The 24378-nt window shown below is 39.7% G+C and overlaps 1 protein-coding gene across 1 annotated transcript in view; it reads left to right on the top strand.

Annotated features, from left to right (window-relative positions):
- Positions 1-24378, top strand: part of MROH2B (maestro heat like repeat family member 2B) — a 60443-nt gene that overhangs the window by 15850 nt on the left and 20215 nt on the right. Inside the window, 16 exon segments of the mRNA XM_027101271.1 lie at positions 458-580; positions 1328-1438; positions 3615-3768; positions 3915-3955; positions 4584-4680; positions 4683-4739; positions 5295-5338; positions 9146-9253; positions 12435-12551; positions 15078-15185; positions 15736-15863; positions 15865-15886; positions 18185-18211; positions 18937-19053; positions 19264-19343; positions 24236-24371. Of these exon segments, the coding sequence (XP_026957072.1) occupies positions 458-580; positions 1328-1438; positions 3615-3768; positions 3915-3955; positions 4584-4680; positions 4683-4739; positions 5295-5338; positions 9146-9253; positions 12435-12551; positions 15078-15185; positions 15736-15863; positions 15865-15886; positions 18185-18211; positions 18937-19053; positions 19264-19343; positions 24236-24371 (1470 nt within the window).

Below are 24378 nucleotides of genomic sequence, written 5' to 3' on the forward strand. Positions count from 1 at the left end.
GTAAAGACTACAAATAGCTTTAAAACAGTTCAGTTTGGGTTTTGCTAGCAATGAGTTGGCACCAAATTTAAGAAACAAAATTCCAGTTTTCAGAGTCATTTAGTTTGAATTTGTGGATAAGGAATTGTGGAACTTTATTTCAGTGTGGTGTCTTTCACTGAGGATTTTTAAAGAGAGGCCATGTTTTAGCCAAAAGTTACTAATGTTTCATAATATATAGGAATAGAGAATATGTCTTGGGAACTAGGAAGAAAGATTTTGGTTAAAGAGAGCTTTGCCAGTGACACTTAAATCATAACCTGTAGATTACTTCCTGCTCCATATATTACAGTAAGATCATTCAATTTATACTCTTTTTTGGAAAGATTCCACTGAATGATCCATGAAGGTTACAGAATAGAGAAATCTAAATTTCTATTCAGAGTAAAATGTTGTGAATGCGTTTTCCTTACTCTAGGTGAGGAATTCCACCCTTCTCCTCAACCAAACCATGTGTGAAAAACGCTACATTGAAGCCCAGGAAGGCTGGCCACTGATTGACTACATCTTCTCGCAGTTTGCAATGTCCAACAAGAATCTGGTACGAAGAGGGCGCCATTTTGAGTGCTGCCCTGTAGCAAGTTCAGTTGACTCAACTGGATTTTAAAAAAATATCTGTGGTCCAAGTTAGAAACTGACTTAGAGGTTACATTTCAGCCTTATCACTTTCACTAATAAATTTTTCAGCTTCTAGTGTTCTCGGTTTTCTTTCAGTGATATCCTTTTTAACTTATAATAAACCCAAGGTAGGTTAAATCAGTTTTTCCTAAAAAGGAGGAAACCTGGCCTCAAAAGCTTGGGGGTGGTTTGGAGACAGGCAGAGAAAGTGAATTGTTTCTAGAAAACAAGAAACATCCATACTTGTTACACCGGTTCCTTTGGATGAAGAGCCTGAAAAACATGTGCTTAAGATCTCAGTAATCTTAGCAAATTCATTGTAGCTGAAATTACAGTCCACTCCACTAGGAAGCAGTGTCATTGGAAATTTTTGCCCCAGAGATAAAAAGGGGAAAGGCCTGAGGGAGAAAAGGAGTAACTGCAGTCCAAGGATCCTCACAATGTTTGTTTTTCTGCTTCAGCCAGGGGTGTTTATTTCTAACCCATTCCTCCAAAGAGCACTTTATAACAGGATTAGATACTGGAGACCAAGATTGCTGGATTCCACAAGCCCTTTAAGTTGAGTGACTGCATCCTCCACCCCAGAGGCTAAGAACACCTCCAAGTAAGGTCAGAGGCGACCGACAGCAAGGATTATGAACAAGTCACCTATTTCATCTTTCTTAAAGAGAAACCAATAAAAGCTAACTCCCAGGAGACCGAAAAGGGAGAGAAAGGTATCCAAGAAACAAGCCTGGAGGTCTTAAAAACCCTGGACCCACTGATCATTGGAATGCCTCAGGTAAGGGGTCTTTTGTCACCACTCACAGTTAATTTGATCACCTTTCTAAAGCTCTGAACATTTAGGAGTAAAGATACGAGTTGGTACTCCATGTGTCATCAGCTTTTTGATGCTCTGACTAGAGGAAGTATGTTGGGACGCTCAGTGCCAGCACATAATAGTTCCTCAAAAACAGGTGTAAAATTAGCTAAATAATCTTTTATATCTGGATGGCAAATGGCAGTTTATAAGCATCTTAATATATTATTTTTCTTCTTCCCCTGACGTACTTAGACACATACTGTAAGTGGTGATTCTAACACAGTGAATGCTAAACTTTCCCCATTTATCTGGGAAGGTGTTAAAAGCACACATTCTCAGACCTCACTTGAGGCCTAATATAACCTGAACCTCAAGGGGAGGAGCCTTAGAATCTGCATTTTGCTTAAGCAAAACAACCTGGAAAAGGATTTAATGGCCAGAAATACATGGCACAGCCAGGAGACAATCAGAAGGCCAGTTTAAGGGGCTCACAGGCTTTGTCTAGGACAGGTTTTTAAGGTGTGGGTTTTGGATTACCGGGGCTATTTATTTAAAATGCACATTTTCAGGCCACGTGCCAGACCTAAATGAATCAGCGTATCTGGGCACGGGGCCCATAAATCTGCATGCAAATAAATTCCAACATTTCTGATGCATAGTAAAGTTTGGGGAATTCTGATCTAGTAGTGAATGATGAAAGAGTAGTGTAAGGCCAGACTCTGAAGGGTCTGAAATGCCAAATTCCTTCCTTGTCCTTGATGAGCCAATGAAAATTTTAAGCAAAGGCTAAACATTTTAAATGATAACTGTAGGAAATCAGTGTGTTGACACTGATTTAAGAGTAGACACTGATTTTAGAGTAGACTAAGCACAAAGAGTCTATATATGAGATGAGATGAGATTCATAGGGACTGGAACTGGGTCATAATAGTAGGAAGGGCGTGAGAAATCTTACAATTTAAGAAAGACTAGGGGGCTTCCCTGGTGGCGCAGTGGTTGAGAGTCCGCCTGCTGATGCACGGGACACGGGTTCGTGTCCCGGTCCGGGAAGATCTCATATGCCGCGGAGCGGCTGGGCCCGTGAGCCATGGCCACTGAGCCTGCGTGTCCGGAGCCTGTGCTCCGCGCAACGGGAGAGGCCACAACAGTGAGAGGCCCGTGTACCACAAAAAAAAAGAAAGACTAGGCTTGGGACTTCCCTGGTGGCACAGTGGTTGAGAATCTGCCTGCCAGTGCAGGGGACACGGGTTCGAGCCCTGGTCTGGGAAGATCCCACATGCCTCAGAGCAACTAAGCCCATACGCCACAACTACTGAGCCTGTGCTCTAGAATCCATGCTCTGCAACAAGAGAAGCCATTGCAGTGAGAAGCCTGTGCACCACAACGAAGACCCAACACAGCCAAAAAATAAATAAGTAAAAAAATAAAATTGTTTTTTTAAAAAAAGAAAAGGATTAGGCTTAGTCTTGGTGATTAAATACAGATGCCAAGACAAAGGGAGGAGTCCAAGTGGACACCTAAGTTTCCATTAGAGGATCAGCAGATCAGCACCTGGGGACTTCCCTGGTGATCCAGTGGTTAGGACTTGGCGCTTTCACTGCGGGGGCCCTGTGTTCAATTCCTGGTAAAGGAACTAAGATTCCGCAAGCCATGTGGTATGGCCAAAAATAAATAAATAAATAAATTGAAAAAGAAGAAGGAGAAGATTAGCACCTGGAGCACAGCCAGCAGCAGCAGCGCAGTCGCCATCCACTCCCCGTCATTCTCACTCTGGACAGTTCCACTCGAGTCTTGGAGTTTGCAGAAATATTTGGGGGCATTTTTGGTTGTCACATTGACAAGGGGTTTAACGGCACTTGGTGAGTGGAGCCCAGCCCTCCCTGCAGTGACCCACAATGACGACTTGTCCTGTCCCAAATTCCAGCAGCAACCTCACGGAGAAACACTGACCAACACTCACTGCAAGTGGCACCTGAAAATGAATGTGCTGTGCAGAGACTGTGTTTCATGATTTCATTTTGATTTGGCCTGAAGAGCAAAATAATCACACGTGAGAGAAAGTTTTCTAAATTAGAGGGAAACACACGGAGAGGACCAAAGAGGAATAATGAAAAAGAATAAGCAATCCTTGCATCTTGCCTTATGTTTTCCATAGATGCTATGGCCAAGAATCCTGACTCTTGTACCTGCAGAATATACGGGAACGCTGAAATACCTGTTTAATATCATCAGAATTCTGTTTATGGCAAAGGAGAGGAAGAAGAAGAATGCCAAGGAGTCAACAGCACTTGTCATCTCTACAGGAGCTGGTGTGTACGTTCAAAAACAAAGCAAAGCATTTCTCTTATGAGAGACTAGTTTCCGGAAAGGCTACAGGGCTTTGCTTGTAAACCCAAGCCCCATCTGATTTCTTCTAGGCCCCATAGCAGTAATGAAAATTGCTTTCTCTTTCTAGTGAAACTTCCTTCACCACAACAGCTACTGGCCAGACTTCTGGTGAGTGAGTTATGAAAAACCAACGTGGTATGAATTTAAACCAATATAGACAATTCAGCTCCAAATAAATGATAATAAAAATTACATAGATATTCCAAAACAAAAGAAACACTAAAATGGCATAATAAATGTTCTGCTATACTAATGACTCTGATGAAGATTTATTATTTGCAAGATTATCTTCTCACTCTGAAATGTTTGTTAAACTTCATTTATGATTTTTTAAATAAACATAGACTGGATCTGATCCATAAGAACCATTCAAACAAATTCCACATCTGTTGTTTAGATTTCTCTCTCTCTCTTTTTGGCCACATATGTGCTTGAGCACTATTTCCACATGCCCTTATTTAATTAATAGATATATCTAAGTGTTGGTATGTTTCATTTATTTTTGGTTGATGGTTTCCATATATTTTTACACCTTTATCCTCAGAAGAAAATTGGGCAGATGGATTGTCTAAGTATTAGCTTTGATCTAGAATAAGTAAGAACAGACTGTGATGGTTTGTTAAAAGATTATCTAATGAAGGATTCAAGAGAATCCAGAACAGTGATAAAAAGGAAAAGGTAGGTGAGCCTTCTAAGTATCCCTGAGTTAAGTAACAATTTTTCTTCCTTCCTCCAGGTAATATCTATGCTCACCAGTTTAGGGAAATTACATGCGGTCGGTGCAATAGGACTTTTGAAGATACTGCCTGAGATAATTCACCCAAATTTGGTAGAGCATGGAAAACACGCATACCTGAGCTCCTGCAGCCTCTGGAAGATACAAAGGAGTGGGGTCAGGTCTTTATCCAAGGAGGCAAGAACACAAGGAAATGAAGCACCACTTCTATGTCTTAAGCCATTAATGTTCACATTAGGCAGTAAAAACAATGAACTTGACATGCAAGGTAGACAGCTCTATTTTGTTCTGGACTCCTTATGTTCTATTTCTCTACCAAATACTTATATTGATATTTTAGGAGGACCAGGTGTGTTACATATTTAGCAGGAACTTTTACTTTTGCTCTGGTCTTTTTTTTGTATTTAGAGAAGTTCTCTTTTGGTATTGTTCTAAAAAGTTATTATTCATCCATGCTAGAATATTAAGATATGGTAATTCAGTAGTTACTGTTGAAATTGGCAAAAAGCCTGGATTTTTATCATGGATTGAAGACGCTCTGTCCAGCTGACTAGCAATTTAGGATTGCCAACATAGTAAATTTAATCTGAAATAACCATCCTGCATAGGGAGAAAGCTTGAAATGGAACAGTAGCAGTCAGTGCTGACCTGGATACTGGGCTGGGGTGTTTTTTTTTTTTTGGCACTTATTGCATCAATTTCTATTTCTAGGAAAGAACACTAGTATCGTGCTGTGGGAGACCATGCTGCTTCAGGTAAAGCTGGCTCCTAGACTAATTGTTGATGATGGGGTGATGAAATCACCGAAAGTTACCCATCTTTACGAAAAAGAATTAGATTCCAAAGGACAGGAAACAACATTTCCTTTTCTTGAGAAAATCACTAGACTGTTAGACATGATCACATAAGAATTTTATGCTCTTTAAATCACAATTTGAACAATAATCTTTAGTCTTCAATTTGATTCAGAATTTAAGACAGTTTTGAAGATACCACTTACTAATATTTTTCTTACTAATATTTTTTCCGTCTTTCTTAAATCTTCTCTAATTTTCAGTTTTTTTCCTCTCCTTGCAATTGCATTATTTCACCATTCATAAAAAGAAACAGAGATTAACATAATTTCCACTTCTTTGCTCCTGAATACAACTCCATTTCCTCCTCTATCTGCTTCTATCTTTTTCCTGATGTCTAAACACCAAAAGGCCATGTTGTACCCCTTCTCCAGAAAAGAATCTTTCTCTCATCCATAACTTTTTGGACCTTGACAACCAAACAGTGCCACAGACATGTCAAATCCCCAAAAGAGTAAATTGCAGACAGGAGTTGGACATTGGCTTTACAGAGAACATTTTGATTTCAGGAGCCCACAGGAGATCAAGGAACCCATGGGCAGGGAGCTTTTAATCCAGCAGAGTTTTGGTTCATAAGCCACCTATATAGGAATTAACTATGGCTTCTTTATTTTTTTTTAATTGAAGTATAGTTGATTTACAATGTTATGTTAATTACTGCTGCACAGCAAAGTGATTCAGTTATACATATATATACATTCTTTTTCTTAACATTCTTTTCTGTTACAGTTTATCATAGGATATTGAATATAGGTCCCTGTGCTGTACAGTAGGGCCTCGTTGTTCATCCATTCTGTATATAAAAGCTTCCATCTGCTCACCCCGACCTCCCACTCCATCCCTCCCCCAAGCGCCACCTGCTTGGCAACAGCCAGTCTGTCCTCTATGTCTGTGATTCTGTTTCTGTTTCATAGATAGGTTCACTTGTGTCCTATTTTAGATTCCATACATAAGTGATATCATATGATATTTGTCTTTCTCTTTCTGACTTACTTCACTTAGTATGATCATCTCTAGTTGCATTCATGTTGCTGCAAATGGCACTATTTTATTCCTTTTTATGGCTGAGTAATATTCCATTGTATATATGTACCGCATCTTCTTTATCCATTCCTCTGTCGATGGACGTTTAGGTCGCTTCCATGACCTCCCTATTGTAAATGGTGCTGCTATGAACATAGGGGTGCATGTATTTTTTTGAATTATAGTTTTGTCTGGATATATGCCCAGGAGTGGGATTGCTGGATCATATACTAACTCTATTTTTTGTTTTCTGAGGAACCTCCATACTGTTTTCCATAGGGGCTGCACCAACTTACATTCCCACCAACAGTGTAGGAAGGGTCCCTTTTCTCCACACACTCTCTGGCATTTGTTATTTGTAGACTTTTGAATGATGGCCATTCTGACCAGCGTGAGGTGGTACCTCATTGTAGTTTGTTTCTGTTTTTTTGTGGGTTTTTCTGTATTTATTACTATTTATTATAGAATAGGTAACTCTTTTATTTAGAGAAAGCTCAGGGTATTTTTAATGGTTTTTAAATTTATATTTTAAAAAAAACCTGTCAAATGTTTTTGAAGAATTTGATTATAAAGTTTACTAGATTTTTAAAATATTTTAATTTTATTGGATTATAGCTGATTTACAATGTTGTGTTAGTTTCAGGTGTACAGCAAAGTGATTCAATTATATGTATACATATATTCATTCTTTTTTTAGATTCTTTTCTCATATAGGTTATCACAGAATATTGGGAAGAGTTCCCTGTGCTATACAGTAGGTCCGTGTTGGTCATCTATCTTAAATATAGTAATGTGCGTGTGTTCATCCCAAGCTCCTGATTTATCCCTCCCCCTCCCCCCCAAATCCTTTGGTAACCATAAGTTTGTTTTTGATATCTTTAAGTCTGCTTCTGTTTTGTAAATAAGTTCATTTGTACCTTTTTTTAAAATTAGATTCCACATATGAGTGATATCGTATGATATTTGTCTTTCTCTGTCTTACTTCACTTAGTCTGATCATCCCTAGGTCCATCCATGTTGCTGCCAATGGCATTATTTCATTCTTTTGTATGGCTGAGTAATATTCCATCGTATATATGTACCACATCTTCTTGATCCATTTCTCTGTTGATGGACATTTAGGGTTGATTTGTATTTCTCTAATAATTAGCAGTGTTGAGCATCTTTTCATGTGAACTATGGCTTCTTTAAAATGTCAGATTTCAGTGACCTCTCCACAGCACCCCACCCCAACACCCCGCTTCCAGAATCAGAATCTCTAGGTGGGGTACCTGCGAGCTCACAGGTCTTAGTGATACCCACAGTGAATCTTATCCCATATGAGGTTTGAAAGCAATGGCTCTATGCTTCCTGGTCCTTAACTCTTGGATCCACCTCTCCTCCTATATTCTGGCTTCTTTTATCTTCCCCTCCCTCTCTCAAAATTTTTATCTTATTTTCCCCTGCCACCATTTTTTTTCTTTTCTTTTCTTTCTTAATTTTTTTTTATTTTTAGCTGCATTGGGTCCTTGTTGCTGCGCGCGGGCTTTCTCTAGTTGCGGCAAGCAGGGGCTACTCTTTGTTGTGGTGCGCAGGCTTCTCATTGCAGTGGCTTCTCTTGTTACAGAGCACCGGCTCTAGGCGCATGCGTTTCAGTAATTGTGGCACATGGCCTCAGTAGTTGTGGCCCACAGGCTCTAGAGCACAGGCTCAGTAGTCATGGCACACGAGCTTAGTTGCTCCGCAGCATGTGGGATCTTCCCTGACCAGGGCTTGAACCCGTGTCCCCTGCATTGGCAGGCGGATTCTTAACCACTGAGCCACCAGGGAAGCCCCCCTGCTACCATTTTAAAATAACTGTTCTTACTAGGAAGGAAGGTTCTTTCTTGAGAGGCCTTGAGAACAGTTCTTTTCTTTCCTCCAATCTTGAGTACACTTCTTGGCTTCTTTTTCCAAACTGTCTGCATTTGCTTTCTTCCCTTATACTGCCAAGGTTGTACAATTTTTTTCTCTTCAAAGGATCCACTCAATGAGTTTCTATTAAGAAAATGAATACAAATATTTTCATTGGTTTTGACATTGTGTTCTTTCCAAGCTTAAGGTAGAGAAAACACAGGAGAAATTGTAGATTTTAGAAATTGCAAATGGATTTTGTCCTCCAGAAAGACAAAAACACCTTTTTATGTATTGTTCAATGAAAAGGGACATGGGTTCAGACAACTGATTGTGGCCCTGCCTCAAAATAATTGATGAAATGAGGAATATTTCACTACTCGAGTTGAAGTTGGCAACTTGTGCTTGTATATCTAATTGATTCTTCAAGGCATTTAATTCACTATTCCAAAAATGTCCCTTTTTCTTAGTATGGTGTAAAGCAAACTAACTTTGACAAATGGAGTTTTTTTCCAAATCTACCCAAACCTTGAAAGATGTTAACTTCAATTTTAAGTTTCAGATTGGATGAGTTTCTATTTTACGTTTTTTGGCAATTTTTATTTAAAAGGAAAAAGGAAGGCACTTACACGGAGTTACTTGCCCTTCCTGTGCATCTAATTCTTAATTGGAATTCGGAAGAGGTTGTTATGAGAAAAGGAATAATCCCATGTAATATATACTTTATGCTTTTAGAATACATTGTAACAAAAAAGCACCAAGAAAGCACATTAAACCTTCACATTAGTATCTGACTTTCACCTCCTACAACAGTTGCTCAAAGAGTCGTTATGGAAGATCAATGACGTAGCCTGGACCATTCAACTGAGTCGGGATTTCAACCAGCAAATGGACAGTTACGGCAACACCTCTGTTGAGAAGGTTGGTTTTTTAGCTCAGAGACCTTAGCTTCTACTTTATGACCAAAAGGAGGGAGAAATGGTTAGAAAAATGCTCCCTTCTCTTCACCTTACATTTGACCAAAAGTTACAGGGCCACACCTATCTGCAAGGAAAACTGCCGAGTATAGTGCCTTCAAGATAAATACATGCCTAACTAAAATTCAGGGGTTCTGTTCTAGAGAAGGAAGAAAAATGGATACTGGAAGGCAAATAGCAGCCCCTACCATAGCACTAGTTAAATGCAGCTTATGCCTTGGTTTACATTGGGCCAGTCTTGTGATGCTGGCTACGAGAAATAATCTACTACAATTTTTTAAAAACTTGAAAAGAAAGAATGCTCAAAGGCCACTTCTTTCATTCCTCTCTCTCCACATGACCTCTACCAAACCCTCCACATTGTAACCATCCATTCCAAATGGGGTTTGAATCCAGCTTCTGCTACTTACTGCTTATGTAGCTTTAGGTAAATTTTTTAACCTCTCTGGAGCCTCAGTATACTCACGAACAAAATGGAAATTTTATCTACCTCTGAGGATTGTAGTGTTACGAGGGTTCAATGAGATCAAGTATATAAAGTCCCAAGTGAAGTGCCTGGCACATGGCATGTGTTTAATAAAAAGCAGATGGTGGTTATCATTGTGGTTATATTATTCCTAATTTTTTTTTTCTGAAAAAACATTTCCTAAGTCATTAAGTGTTCCCAGTATTAAGTGTCTCTTCCCCCAAATGCTTTATTAGCAACCTCTAACTCTTCTATGTAATTTTCAAAATTCCTCTCACTGACTGACTCTCTAATTTGGTACAGAGTACTGATTCTCCAAATTGGTCTATCCAGCCTGCAGACACACCCATCAGAAAAATTTGGTGAGCAATGACTCATCTTCTTATACACGAACTAGCCTTGTGCATCTCAGGTAGTACCATTCATCCAACAGCTCCCAAACCCACAAGATTAGTCCAAGATAATGGTTGTATGAGTAGGCAGAGCAATTCAAGCAATGAGCCACTTAGATGGCTCTAAACCTTTACACTTAACACCAGAAAAGTAAGTGTACCAACTAGCTTTAGAAGCATAACAAACTACCCCTGGTGGCTTAAAATAACAGGCACCTAGTTAACTTACAATTTTGCAAGTTGACAGTTTGAGTTGGGCTCAACTGGGCAGTCTTCTGATCTCAACTAGCCTCACTGCAGTGCACTAGGGATTGGCTGGTCTGGGATGATCTTAACTAGGACAGCTTTTTTCTGCTACTTGCAGTCCCTCATCCTCCAGCAGGCTAGCCCAGGCTTGCTCTCATGGTGGGGGCAATGAAGTATGCAATGTCTCCTGAGGTCTAAGCTCAGAAGGGGCATACTATTGCTTCTACCAATTCCATTGACAAAAGCAAGTCACAAGACCAGCCCAGATGCAAGGAATGGAGAAACAGAGTCGTCTTGATAGGAGCTGCAAACTCCCATAGCAGGGAGGCGTGGATAGAGGTGGGATAGAAAGGTTATGGCTATTTTTGCAATCAATGACATTTTTTCCCCCAATTCTGGGTTTCTGATTTCTGGGATTCCTAGCCAAGTCCCCAGGGAAGAATGCACTATACATTGAACCTGACCAAATTCAGCAGAGAAGCAACAGATCAGCAGTACTGGGGGCCACTGAGGCTAGCTAGCCCTTCACACGTAAGTCATATTTCCCCCTGATCAAATCAATTTTTTCTCAGCACAAGACCTTTCCAGACTCTTTCCTGTCCTTCTCCCAAGATGGAGTTAAATAGACTCTAGCAGCTTTGACCCCAATTAATATTTACTCCAGTTCTGTAAACAGTTTTCCTCATTATGATTCCATGATCATGGGGGTCTTTTGCCTGGACAACCGAGTGTGAAGTGGCTGCTACCTTGTCAGATTCTTACTCTGGTTTTACTCTTACTCTGGTAGTTCTTCCACCTGTTTTATCACCTTAGGTCCCCCCTCATCCCAAGTCAGACTAATGCGTACAATTTCTCCTGAATGTACTAATTTAGCTTCATTTGTTACTACTAGATTTTCCTTTCCTCCTGTGTCATACATCCTTTCTGATCAATAATGACCACTCCATAGCTACAATCCTCGGAGCTCTGCAGGGTCCTTAGAGTGGACTTCCAACTGGCCACTTTACTCTCCTGTGTGTAACAAGATGGACAGTCTAAATAAAGAGATGCCAATCTGGTATTACATAGCTATATATACACACATGTTCATATACCTATTTACATCCAGGAGTGTGCTATACTGTTCAAACACAAGCCACTGAGGGGCTGCCCCACACCTCCAGGCATAGCTCTGCATCATACATGGCCTCTAACGAAAGATGACAGGAAGACACGACTTTCCTACTTGCCTTTTCTCCATCCCGACACTGCAGAAGTAACCAGGGTAGGGCTGGCATAATGAATCCAACATTCTCACCACCTGTAAGGGAGATGGAAGCCACAGAATGATTCCCCACATGCTCCGCCTCCAGTGTTCCTCCATGGGGTGCTTTCCCTCCCCAGTTTAGAGTTCCATACTAAAGACACAATGCGTGTGTACAAGTTCCTATGTGAATTTTCTTTTCCACTCCTAATACCATTCTGGCAGCACTTCTGGACAACTCACTCTACTCCTGGGAGAGAGATAATAGTAGAGCATACAAAGTATTATTTTCAAAATTACTATACTCTAAATCTCCTGAACTATAAACTACGTCAATATACTGTGGAGTTTGAGAATATCTGATGACATTATCTTCAAAATCACCCAATTTTATTGAGCATGTTAATGCAATGAGCACTTATTAGCTACCAGTGACTGTCCACTGGAAATAATAAGACCCTCTGCAACCAAGAACTGAAATTCTGAGCATAGAGACAAATAAGAAAATTAAAAATTACAGTAGAGAGTGAAAGGTATTATGATGGTGGAGGCACATGGCATAGAGGAGAGCAGAAGAACACAGGTAGAGGACAGAGCCTTGGCGGGGGGGCGGGGCGGGGGGGACACTTTGAAGAGACAGTATAGGAAAGTACATGGTTAGTAAGCAGTCATAAGTTACCTCAATGTCTTTTCTTCAAATGACTGTTTTAACTCTTTCCATTTTTCATCAGTCTTGCTTTCCAACCTTTAACTGTGTTGCTTGTCCTTTGTTTTCCAGAAATTTCTTTGGAAAGCCTTGGGAACCACCTTAGCAACCTGCCAAGACACAGGCTTTTTAAACTCACAGATTAAGGAAGCTCTGGCTGCTCCCAACCACCTGGGGGATCAATGCCAGGTGGGACCCCTTTCTTTCAATTTCCTCTCATGATAATGATAATGAATTCCTTCTGGAAAACCTCTGACAGTTCTTATGTTAATGTCTTACTCATTCAGAATTATCCATGCATTCAAGAGAGTCCAACAGAATTTTTCAGAAAAATGAAACTTCCTTATTTAAATATCAGTGCTTCATTATCTAACCAGGTTTGTGAAAATATTGAAAAATGAATTTTAATCACTCACTTAACAAGAGTATTTTAAATATATTTTGACCTTGGCTTTATAACTTAACAGTATGATTGTAAGTATCAAAATCATTAAACTTGTAAGCTGAAAGTAAGCTTATATACGATTGGTTTTCCACCTAGAGAAAATATAAGTATAACCTGAAGAGCTTTTGCAAAGTGTTTTTGCCTCTTCCCTACCCTAGCCTAAGCTGGAGAGCATATGTGAATGTGGAAGAAAAAGGAGAATGTCTGTTAAAAAAAAAACAAAAACAAAACTCTGCAAGGCTAATAAAGACCAGCTAGTAAAAAATATATTTTCATAGTCTGTCTTGTTATATACTCTTCTCAGAAATTCTCAGATGTTTAGGGTCCTTTCCCCATCGTAAATGGCTAGAAACCACTAGACTTACTGAACTTTTGAAACTGTTCCTTCTCAGATATTCAGTCATCACATTTCTCATTGGCATTATTCCCAGCACCATTTTTCCCATCCTAATTGCCCTTTTAGTTCTGCTCTGGGCTAGGAAACAATGTCAGTTTATTTCAGATATAAGCATACAATATGGCCGTCATTCAACATCTGAAGGGTTCACAAACTTTAAAAGATGAACTTTGTGACATCCATTTGAGCTTCTCAAATTCCTCTTTTACTTAACTTTACGTCAAGTTCTTGAGTGTGTCCCACACACTCAAGTCACTTAGTGAATGACCTCTGGATGGGTAAGGTGTTAACGCGTAACTTTCTTCGTCTCACTGAGCCTGCTGGCCTTCCATCTCCCGAGCATGACTCTCTCCCTCAGGTGACACCTGAGCTCTGATTCTGATGTCAGACTAGCTGGATTCAAATCTTGCCTCTACAACATGCTACCTACATCCCTACATCCCTACTTCTTCCAAGTAAAATAAGGGAAAATAGAACCCTTCTCAAAGTCTTATTCATGGAGAATGCTTAGTGAACAGTTTCAGAAGAGCTGAGGTTGCAACTGTGAGGAACTGGAGAGAGAAAATGGACTCAGGGAAAGATGTAGGACATCTGTGCAGATTTGAGGGCCCCACTGGGGGTTGGAATCATCTTCTACTGGCATCTATTTTCTCCGTGGGGTCACTTTTTTTTCCAGTAGCCTCCTGCAGATGAGGTGTAGAGATAGGTGATCGGCAAATGGGGAGTCAGATTTATCCAGGGCTTTGCCAGACTTACATGATAGAAGGACAGTGGGACATAGGTGGGAAAGTAGGGGAAGGAGTTAAGACATTAGGAAGATGGGTTGGGAGAGGAGAAACACGGAGCACTGTGGCGTGACAGGACCCAGAGGCTGAAAGACACAGGTTTATATCTTAGGCCATGACCAAGGAACACAGAGACATCAGGCCACAAGCCTTTAAAGATCTCTTCCAAGCATCTTCTGACAATGGAGAGTATGTGGCCTGGTATCTGAGGACTAAGAACAGTGCTGGTTGAGACCTTGGTGGTTCTAGCCGGGTTATACAATCAGATGAAATGTAACAGGACTCATAAACAAACTGCCATGAAGGTACAGTGGTGAAGTGAGCCTCGAGCAAGAGAGGTGGGAAGAATGTGGGCAAGGGGGGAATATGACCACAGAGCATGAAAGAGGAGCTACCAGATTTCAACATTTTAGCCACTTGAGATATAGTAAGCGTTCAGCAGGAGAGGGATCCTATAGAAATGACAGTCAACTCTAGCTCAAAAAAACCTCCACTGGCTTCCCACTAGTCTAAGATTAGAAATCCAAATGACTGGCTGTGGCCTGAAAGGCCCTACTCAGACCAACCCCCACTTCCTCTCTCACCTCATCCTGCACTTCCCCTTGATTGTTCCTTCTGCCCTCCTCGATGGACCTCAGGGCCTTTGCACTTACTCCATCTGTTTAGAATTCTGCTTCCCAGGTAGTCCAATGGCTCAGTCTCTTGCTTATTTCAGGACTCTTCTCCATGTCACCCTTGTATTGAGGCCTTCTCTGGGCACCCTATTTATATTGCCAACTCCCCCCAGTGTGCAGCTTCTACTCTTTTTTTTTTGCTTTTCTTATCTCCATAGCACTTATCACCTTCTGACATACTATACATTTACATTTACATGCTTACCAAATTTATGTGTTCACTTTATGTCACTTCTCAGTCACTTCCTCGTCACTTCCCCTGGCTGCACACTCAAAAGGTTGGGGAGTTTGATGTGTTTTGTTCAATCCTGTATCCCCTGCACCTAGAAGAGTTCCTGACACGTAATGGGTGCTCAGTATATATTTGCTGAATAGATGAATAAACTCAAAATGTCCTATCTCTTCTAATTTTAGGGAATAACATCTATCTTAGGATACTGTGCCAAGAACCACTTTGAAATTGTTTTAAAAGTTCTTAAAACATTCCAAGATCGGGAAAAGTTTTTCATGAATCGATGCAAGGTAAAAAGAAGAATTTTCTCCTCCAAAGCCCTTGGTCATTGCAAAGGCAAATGACACTGACTGCTTCAGTGAATATCCTTTCTCTGTATTATACTTGCTCCCGTCCCCAGGTCTTTATTCCAGGTCAGAACTGTCCAAACCCAGGCCCTGAAGAATGACCAGCTAGGTAACAAGTCTCCTCCACTTTCTGTCACTAATGCTGACCTGGGAGGCCCTAAGGAGCTCCGTGTGTGCCTAGGTTTGTCCCAGCTGCTCAGGCCTCATGGAGAGTTTCCATTGTGTACACTCTGCTTCCCCTAAAGGAGAAGAATTTACTGAGTAAAAATTAATGCAAGCCTTCTCACAGGTACCTCTCTTAACGCCTGATAGATCCACAACACTGTCCTGTGTGTTTAAATTTATATAGGCAAGAGTGTCAGCTTTAGACTAATTGTAATAATCTCAGTCCCATTTCTTAACTCCCTAGTGGCCCATAGAATTAAGAAAAAACATGAGAGAAAAAGAAACTCCTTCAGTCATATTTTTTATGTCTCTCTTTCCTCCTCTTCAGGGTAGTTTCTCTGGGAAAAAGAGCCTGACCAAGACTGACGTCATGGTAATCTATGGAGCCGTGGCCCTCCATGCTCCCAAGAGGCAGCTCCTCCCCAGGCTTGATCAAGACATTGTATCCCAAGTCGTTTCTTTATGGCCAGTGCTCTCAGGTAACAACCAACACAGGGCCACCTCGATTTCCAAGGCTGGGGTTCCCAAAACTTGGAGGGACTCAGCTCTTGGAAATCTTCATGCTCAAAGGACACAGACCAAAGGAAAGATAGGGTATGGTATAGTATGTTTGGAGGATGAGAACTTATGGAAAGAGAACATTTTATTATGAAACAGAGTTGAGTGATTTGTTTCTTTCTTAAGACCTTGGGCAGTTCACATCCCACCACTCCCGCATTGCCTTCCTAGACCAGTTGTACCCACCATGATCTCACCCTCATTTAAACTTAAAGCAATGACTCCTGTACTACTTTAGGGCAGCTGGCTTATTACTTCCCTGTAATAGTCTCTGATGAGCTGCTAATGGTAGCTGTTTAACCTTTTATAGGGTAATACTTATAAGCCATCTAAAAGAGTGTCTCACAAATAGTAAGAGCCATTTATGTATTTTTAAGTGAATAAAATGCATCACTTGTCAATCTACTCAATCCACCTCAAGTTGTACTAATTTCCCCCTCCACCATCATTCCAGGCACGCTGACCATCCTTGACACTCCTCAACGTGCCAAGGATGCTTCTGCCTCGGAACCACCAAACTGAGTTGGAATTCATCCAATCATTTCTGTCCCCCATAGCACTTTTTGTATCTTTAATAAAATGCTTTCTACAGGTTGTCAGTTCAGCCACTTTGCTGATTAGTACCAAGTTAGCCACCTAAGACCCACCTAGCAATCAGGTTTAAAATATGGCTTCCCAGAGTCATTATCCAGGGAGGCTGCCTCAGTAAGTCTGGGGTGGGGTCTGCCATTCGTATTTTTTAAAGGTTTATGAATGATTCTTATTCACAGCCAGGTTTAGGGGTTTTCATTGATTACCTGCACATCTGCTTCTCCCATTAGATTGACAGCACCTTGATGTTAGGGATTGTACACTATGTTCCTTTATCTCCTCTTCTGTGTCCTCCACAAACCACCTATTTGATAAATCTGTGCTCTTGACATTTATTCATGTGTGTAGGTGAGAAGAATGGACTCATAGGGAGCTCACGGTATTGTAGATATAGGTACATGCTAGTGGAAGGATGTAGGGCAGTGATCCTCACACCTCAGCTGCATGAGAATTACCTGGAAAGCCTGTTAAAAATGGAGATCCCTAATGAATCAGTCTTCAGGGATGGATCACTGAATCTGTAATTTTAACACCTTCCTCAAAAAGTGATTCTGACATACCCAAAATTTGATAAGCAATGATGAGAACTGAAAACAAAATTTTCAAAGACGTTTTATGTTACATTAATATTTAGTCCATCACTGAGGAAAATTATAAAAATAAAAAAGGAAAGAGACGAAGATGTTTCAGATAAAGATCACTGGACACTTTGAGGTCAGTTCTGCTATAAGGCAACATTTGCACAAGATAGTACCAGAAAAACCACAGGGATTATGGGGGAAATGGGGTGAGGGGAACAACATTCAAAAAAACCCCATCAATGACACATTAGAAAAAACGGAATTAAATTTTCAAAAGTAATTTAAAAAACATTTAGGAAATATATAAATAATACCAAGAAATGACGGCACGTTTCCTTGAAAAACGTCAGCTGTGCAATTTATGAGCTACTATGAAATGGTGGTGGGAAAGAGGGTTATCTGAAATCTGACAAACAGCTGTAATGCCAGACTTGAATGAGAGCAGCTCATCACACACAGTAAACGAAGGCAGCTGACGGATATTCGAGGTATGTGCACAAGTCTTCCTATGCGGCTCAGTTCAACTGTTGCACCTTTTTGCTCTCACGGACAAAACTGTTCATAAGCAAACTCAAAATACAGAATATGCTAAAAGTATTCCCTCATGTATCAATTTCGTTGAAACAAATTTGCATTTTCAACACAGGCGTTGTCGCAGAACTAACTATATCTCAATTCCAAAGTCAGCTGCCCTATTAACTTTCATTTTATAACTTTTCACCGCTTTTTCTGCCAAGAGCTTTAATACCCTTTTTCTTACCAAACTCTGATAGAGCCTCTTTAAAATGAGAAGGCTGAAGCCCAAAGGCTTGACATCTTTATGCTGCTTTCTGTAGTTTAGTCATGATTCACCCAGGGCAAAGAATCTACCAGTGTACAGGGTCTCCCTTTGAAACCGGGGGAGGGAGGCAACAGCTCCCACCAGTTGGAAGGACTCAGCATCCTGCTTCACTGCTGTCCTTCAGGTTGATCGGTCGGTCTTTTTGTTGGGATGAGGGAACTCTAACTGCTGCTCTAGTGTCTGCTTCTGCCTTTGATTTTTTTCAGGCTCTGGGCATGGCTGTGATGAACAAGGTATGCAGCATATGTGATATATTTGAATACCTGTGTTTGAGTATAAATATATTTGAATACAAATTATGCTCCCTGGAAGTACAGTAAGCATAAATGTTCTCTTGATTTGATTCCACAGGAAAAGATCCCAAAATATAACTAATTAATCCAGTTCTGAAGCCAGGAACCCTGAACCTAATTTAAGACAGAACAAGGAGCTGTATTTGGTTCTAGGTGGTTTGGAAGTTAGACTGTAAACTACAACAGTGTTCTTAGAACTGTGGGTTGTAAACCACCAGTAGATCATGAAATCAATTTAATATATCTAATAGATCAAAACCAGCAAAATGTTTGTAATGAAATAAAAGAGAAATAGAAGAGTACATTGCACATAGCAATAATAAATATCATAAAACTTATTTCAGTTATGTATTTTATATATATATATTCACTATATTGTGCATGTAAGTACTGGGTAGAATCGTAAACTGTTTCCTATTTTGATTTCTGATCAAAAATGTTTGAAAGCCACTGCTCTAGAGAAACCTCAGTTTATGATGGGAGCTGGAGGGGCTGGAGATTGACCTTAGTTTCTCAACTTCCCTGCAACTTGGATCCGAGACTAAGGTGGGGATGGCAAAAGGAGCAGAGTGTCACTCCTGTCTGGGCACATATTTCAACCCTATTTGTAGAGCCGGGTGTGGTGCCTAAGACCCTGGCTTGCACTGTGAGTCATTTTGCTTTAGGACATGGATCTGCAGATGAGTTTTATAAGTATCACGGAAACTGGCATTGCTGTCCAAGATGCTGAGGATGAGAAGTTCAAGTTTTCCTACAAGGAGGTGCTGCTGAGTTACATGCTGGTGAGTGTGCAGGGAGGATATGGGCAAAACCCTGAGAAGTTCATTACCAAGAGTGCAGGTAATGGGTAAAACTCGCCAGTCCCGAAGAACAGACCTTGGGCGTATTTCCGCCTGAGGGTGCCCAACGGCCCGATGAGGTTTCCACCTCTTTGTGTCTAGAAACTCCCCTGGTCCTTCCTGAGACAGTTTACCTCCTTGTCTGTGTTGCAGGACTTCATCAGGGATGAGCCCCTGGATTCCTTGGCTAGCCCTGTTCGGTGGAAAGTCTTAATCGCCATCAGATACCTCAGGTAGAGAATTTTTTGTTTGTTCTCACTGAAAAAATATTTCCTCCCCCATATCCTCATTCTGATCAACTGACTTATCGATCGGTGCAGACTCTAGTGCACCGATCAAACATGAACACAGTTCATCAATAGGTTATTTCAAATGGGGGCTTTTTCTCTTTCCAGAGTGACAGAATTGACTGAGAGCCTGATCATTTGCTGACTCACAGGGACTAGCGGAGCTGCTTACAAGAGTCAGACTTATTGATATATGAGGACTGAAACTTCTGTGCAAAAATAATTTATCTTGGCCTGTAGGCAAATTTTAATCGTCCCATTAGAAATATATGAAACCCTTAATCACACCCTAGTTTGGTTAGCAGCAATAAGCCTGAAGAAGATAATAATTTTAAGCATGTTTTTAAAATAATATTTTTCCCCTGCAGTAAAAGAAATAGAAGTTCACTGTTAAAACCTGGAAACTATAGAAAGTTTTTAAAAATGATAAAAATCATCCCAATCCTCCCCCGCTTATTATCAACATTTTGGTATATTTCCAGGTCTTTATTTCTAGTCTTCCATGTTGGTTACAGAGTTGAGATTCTACTCTGCTTATGATTTTTTATCCTGTTTTTTTTTTCTCACCTCATCTTACATATTCCAATTTTATTACCAACTCTTCACAGACATCAGTCATTTTTTATTAATTTTTTTAATTTTTGATTGTGGTAAAGTATACATGTTTATCATCTGAGCCATTTTTAAGTGTACAGTTCAGTGTGTTAAGTACTTTTACATTGTTGTGCAAAGCAATCTCCAGAACTCTTTTCATCTTGCAAAACTGAAGCTCTGTACTCGTTAAACAACTCTTCATTCCCTCCTTCCACCAGCCCTGGCAGCTACCATTCTACTTTCTGTCTCTGTGAATTTTATACTTTAGGTAACTCATGTAAGTGGCATCATACAGTATTTATCTTTTGACACCTGGCTTATTTCCCTTAGAACAATGTCTTCAGGGTCCATCCATGTTGTAGCATGAATCAGAATATCATTCCTTTTTTAAGGCTGAACAATATTCCATTCTATGTGTATACCATATTTTGTTAATCCATTCATCTGTTGGACGTTCATCTGATGGGTGTTTTTCACATTTTGGCTATTGTAAATAACGCTGCTATGAACATGGGTGCACAGATATTTCTTCCAGACCCTGCTTTTAATTATTTGGGGTATGTACCCATAAGTAGGCCTGTTGGATCATATGTCAAGCCTATTTTTACCTTTAGAGTAACCACCATACTGTTTTCTCTGGCAGTGACACTATTTTACATTCCCACCATCAGTGCACAAGGGTTCTAATTTTTCTGTATCCTTGCCATCACTTTGTTATTTTCTGTTTGTTTGTTTTTACAGTAGCCATCCTAATGGGTGTGAGATGGTATCTCATTGTGGCTTTGAGTTGCCGTTCCCTAATGATTAATGACTTCGAGCCTCTTTTCATAGCCTTATTGCCTATTTGTATATCTTCTTTGGAAAAATGTTCAATCCTCTGTCCATTTTTGGTTCTTTCTTTTTGTTGTTGCTGAGTTGTAGGAGTTATTTATATTTTTATATTCTTTCTATTCTCTATAAGGTTATTAACCCCTTATTAGATATATGATTTGCAAATATCTTCTCTCATTCCATAGGTTGTCTTTTACTCTAAATTGTGTTCTTGATGCACAGAGGTTTTTAATTTTGATGTAGGCCCATTTGTCTATTTGTACGTTCATCATCTGTGCTTTTAGTGTCATATCCAAAAAATCATTTCCAAATCCAATATCATTCCCCTCTGAATGGTCTTGGAACCCTTGTTGGAAATCATCTGACCATATATACTAGAGTTTATTTCTGGGATCTCTACTGTATTCCAGTGGTCTGTATGTCTGTTTATTTATGCCAATACTATACTGGTTTGATTGCTGTGGTCGTGTAATAAGTTTTGAAACCAGGAAGTGTGAGATCTCCAACTTTGTTCTTTTTCAAGATTGTTTTGGCTACTTGGGGTCACTTGAGATTCCACATGAGTTTTAGGATGGATTTTTCTATGTCTTCAAAAAGTGTCATTGGGATTCTGATAGGAACTCCATTAAATATGTAGACTGCTTTGTATGGACATCTTAACAATAATAAATACTCAAATCCAAGGACATGGAATGTCTTTCTCTTTATTTGTGTCTTCTTTAATTTCCTTCAGCAACATTTTGTGGTTTTCAGTGTACAAGTCTTTCACCTTCTTGGTTATTCCTAAGTATTTTATTCTTTCTGATGCTATTGTAAATGGAACTGTTAATTTCTTTTTTTGATGATTCATTGTTTAAGTGTATAAAAATGCAACTGATTTTTGTGTGTTGATTTTGTATTCCGCAACTTTTTTTTTTTGAGGCTGCGTTGGGTCTTTGTTGCTGTGCATGGGCTTTCTCTAGTTGCGTCAAGCGGCGGCTATTCTTTGTTGTGGTATACGGGTTTCTCACTGCGGTGGCTTCTCTTGTTGCAGAAAACGGGCTCTAGGCACGTAGGCTTCAATAGTTGCAGCACGTGGGCTCAGTAGTTGTGGCACTCAGGCCCTAAAGCACAGGCTCAGTAGTTGTGGCACACAGGCTTAGTTGCTCCACGGCATGTGGGATCTTCCCGGACCAGGGCTTGAACCCTTGTCCCCTGCATTGGCAGGAGGATTCTTAACCACTGAGCCACCAGGGAAGTCCCTGTATTCTGCAACTTTGATGAATTTGCTTATTAGTTTTAATATTTTTTGTAGATTCTTTAGGATTGTCTATGTATTAAGATCATGTCATCTGCAGACAGAGATAATTTACTTCACCTTTCCAATCTGGATGCCTTTTATTTATTTTTCTTATCTAATTGCTCTGGCTGGAACTTCCAGTATTATGTTAAATAGAAGTGGCATCTTTGTCTTGTTCCTGATCTTAGAGGGAAAGTTTTCAGTCTTTCACCATTGTGCATGATGTTAGCTGTAGGCTTTTCATATGTGGCATTTATTATGTTGAGGTAACAAACATCATTTTTAATGGCTGCCTAATATCTTGGTACATAGATATGCCTCATATTGTTACATTTCATTATTAATCAATCTCCTATTGCTACATTTAATTATTTCTTGTTTTTAAAAACTATAAGTAATACTTTGGTGAACACCCTTGTGCAAAAAGTGTTCTCTGAACTTCTAATTATAAAAGTTGACAATTCGTTTCAATAAATATTATTGAGTTGCATCCATGTATCAGACACTGAGCTAGGTTCTAAAAGGACAATGTTGAACAAAATACGGCCTTGCTCTGAAGGAGTTTTAGTCAACTAGGGGAAATAAATGCCAAACACATTCATATAATTTCTCTAAAACTCGATAAGAGCAAAATAAGGGAAGGCACAAGTTGCCATGTTTACAAAGATGAGGGAGGTTTAAAGAAAGTGCAAATAAATCTTGAAGATCAATTAAGAATTAACCAGGCTCCAGAACAGTACTGTCAAGTAGAAATAAAGTATAATACAAGTTACATATGCCAGTTAAAATTTTCTAGTAGCCACTTTTAAACGTGTAAAAAGAAACAAGTTAAATTAATTTTAATAATTAATTTTAATCTAATATATTCAGTATATTATTTCAAGTATTTAAAATAAAGAAGTAATAAGATAATTTACATGATTTTTATACTAAATCTTCAAAATCCAGTGTGTTTTACAATTACAGCCTATTTTAAATCAAACCAGCCACAACTCAAGTGTTCAACAGCCACATGTTGCTAATGGCTATCCTCACATGGACAGGACACCTGTAGAACTTGCAAACTAATCTCTAATGGCAGAAAGCAAATCAGTGGTTGCCTTGGGCTAGGGAAGAGGAAGAGACGAGCTGCAAAGAAGCATGAGGAAAAACTGGGGGATGATAGCAATGTTCTATATTGATTATAGTGGTGGTTCCATGAGTATGAAACTCATTTGATTGCACACTTTAATGGATGCAGCTGGTTGTGCATAAATTATAGCTCAATAAGTTGAGTTTTTTAAACAGCCAGCCAGACGGTAAGGATGAGAAGATTGTTCAGCATCTATCAACACATTTAACACTTTCAATAGAGTTGTCCCAGCTGTTACTGACTTTTACTCTCCAGTGAGAGAACCAATTTTACCTTTCTCTGACAGTGTCATCATTTTTAACTTCTTTGTTAATTTGGTTGCTGACAAGTGGTATTGTATTGTCTTAATTTACACTTATTTAATAACAAATGGAGTTTCTCATGTTTATTGAACATTTACATTTTTCCAAGTTATGTCCAGGTTTGTTTATATCCTTGTAATGTCTATAGTATATGTCAGAAAGAAAGAGAGAGAGAGAGGAAGGAAAGAAAGGAACAAAAGAAGGAAGATTCCATTATCATTTATTCACTTGTGCATTTATAAGAACCTATAGTATGTGTGACATTACATATAACATGAGAGGACATATGAAATTTATAAAACTCACTGCTCCAAACTTAGAATCAATCTCTCTCTCTCTCTCTCTCTCTCTCTCTATCACACACACACACACACACGCACACACAGTCAAGTGCTGAAGAAAACAAGTAGATTAATGTTAGATCATATAGTAAAGGGTAAAGTAATGCAAAGCAAGTGATGGTTTGTTTATCACTCTAATAAATTAGACCTGAAGCGTGTGGACTATGCCCACCGCTACAGTCTGGTTCTATGTCCCCAATCTCTCTCTACTTCCATCAACACCTCCCTCAACATCCCAGCCCATCAGAAATGTACCTGACCCCTTCAGCCCCTTCAGACTGGCAGTTCTTGGGAATTCTACTGGGTTATGTTTTGTTTGTCAACATAATATCCACTCCTCCCCGTGGTTCTCGTTTCAGTAAACTGAAACCTCAGCTCTCACTGAATGACCATCTTAATATTCTTGAGGAGAACATTCGGAAGCTGCTGCCCCTTCCACCTCTGGAAAAACTCAAAAATGAGGGCAAGACAGACAAGGACACGGAGCACATTCATGTATGAG

Source organism: Aethalodelphis obliquidens, unplaced genomic scaffold (genome assembly GCF_003676395.1).
Source record: "Aethalodelphis obliquidens isolate GAN/ISIS:26980383/991018 unplaced genomic scaffold, ASM367639v1 scaffold4, whole genome shotgun sequence".
Classification (NCBI taxonomy): domain Eukaryota; kingdom Metazoa; phylum Chordata; class Mammalia; order Artiodactyla; family Delphinidae; genus Aethalodelphis; species Aethalodelphis obliquidens.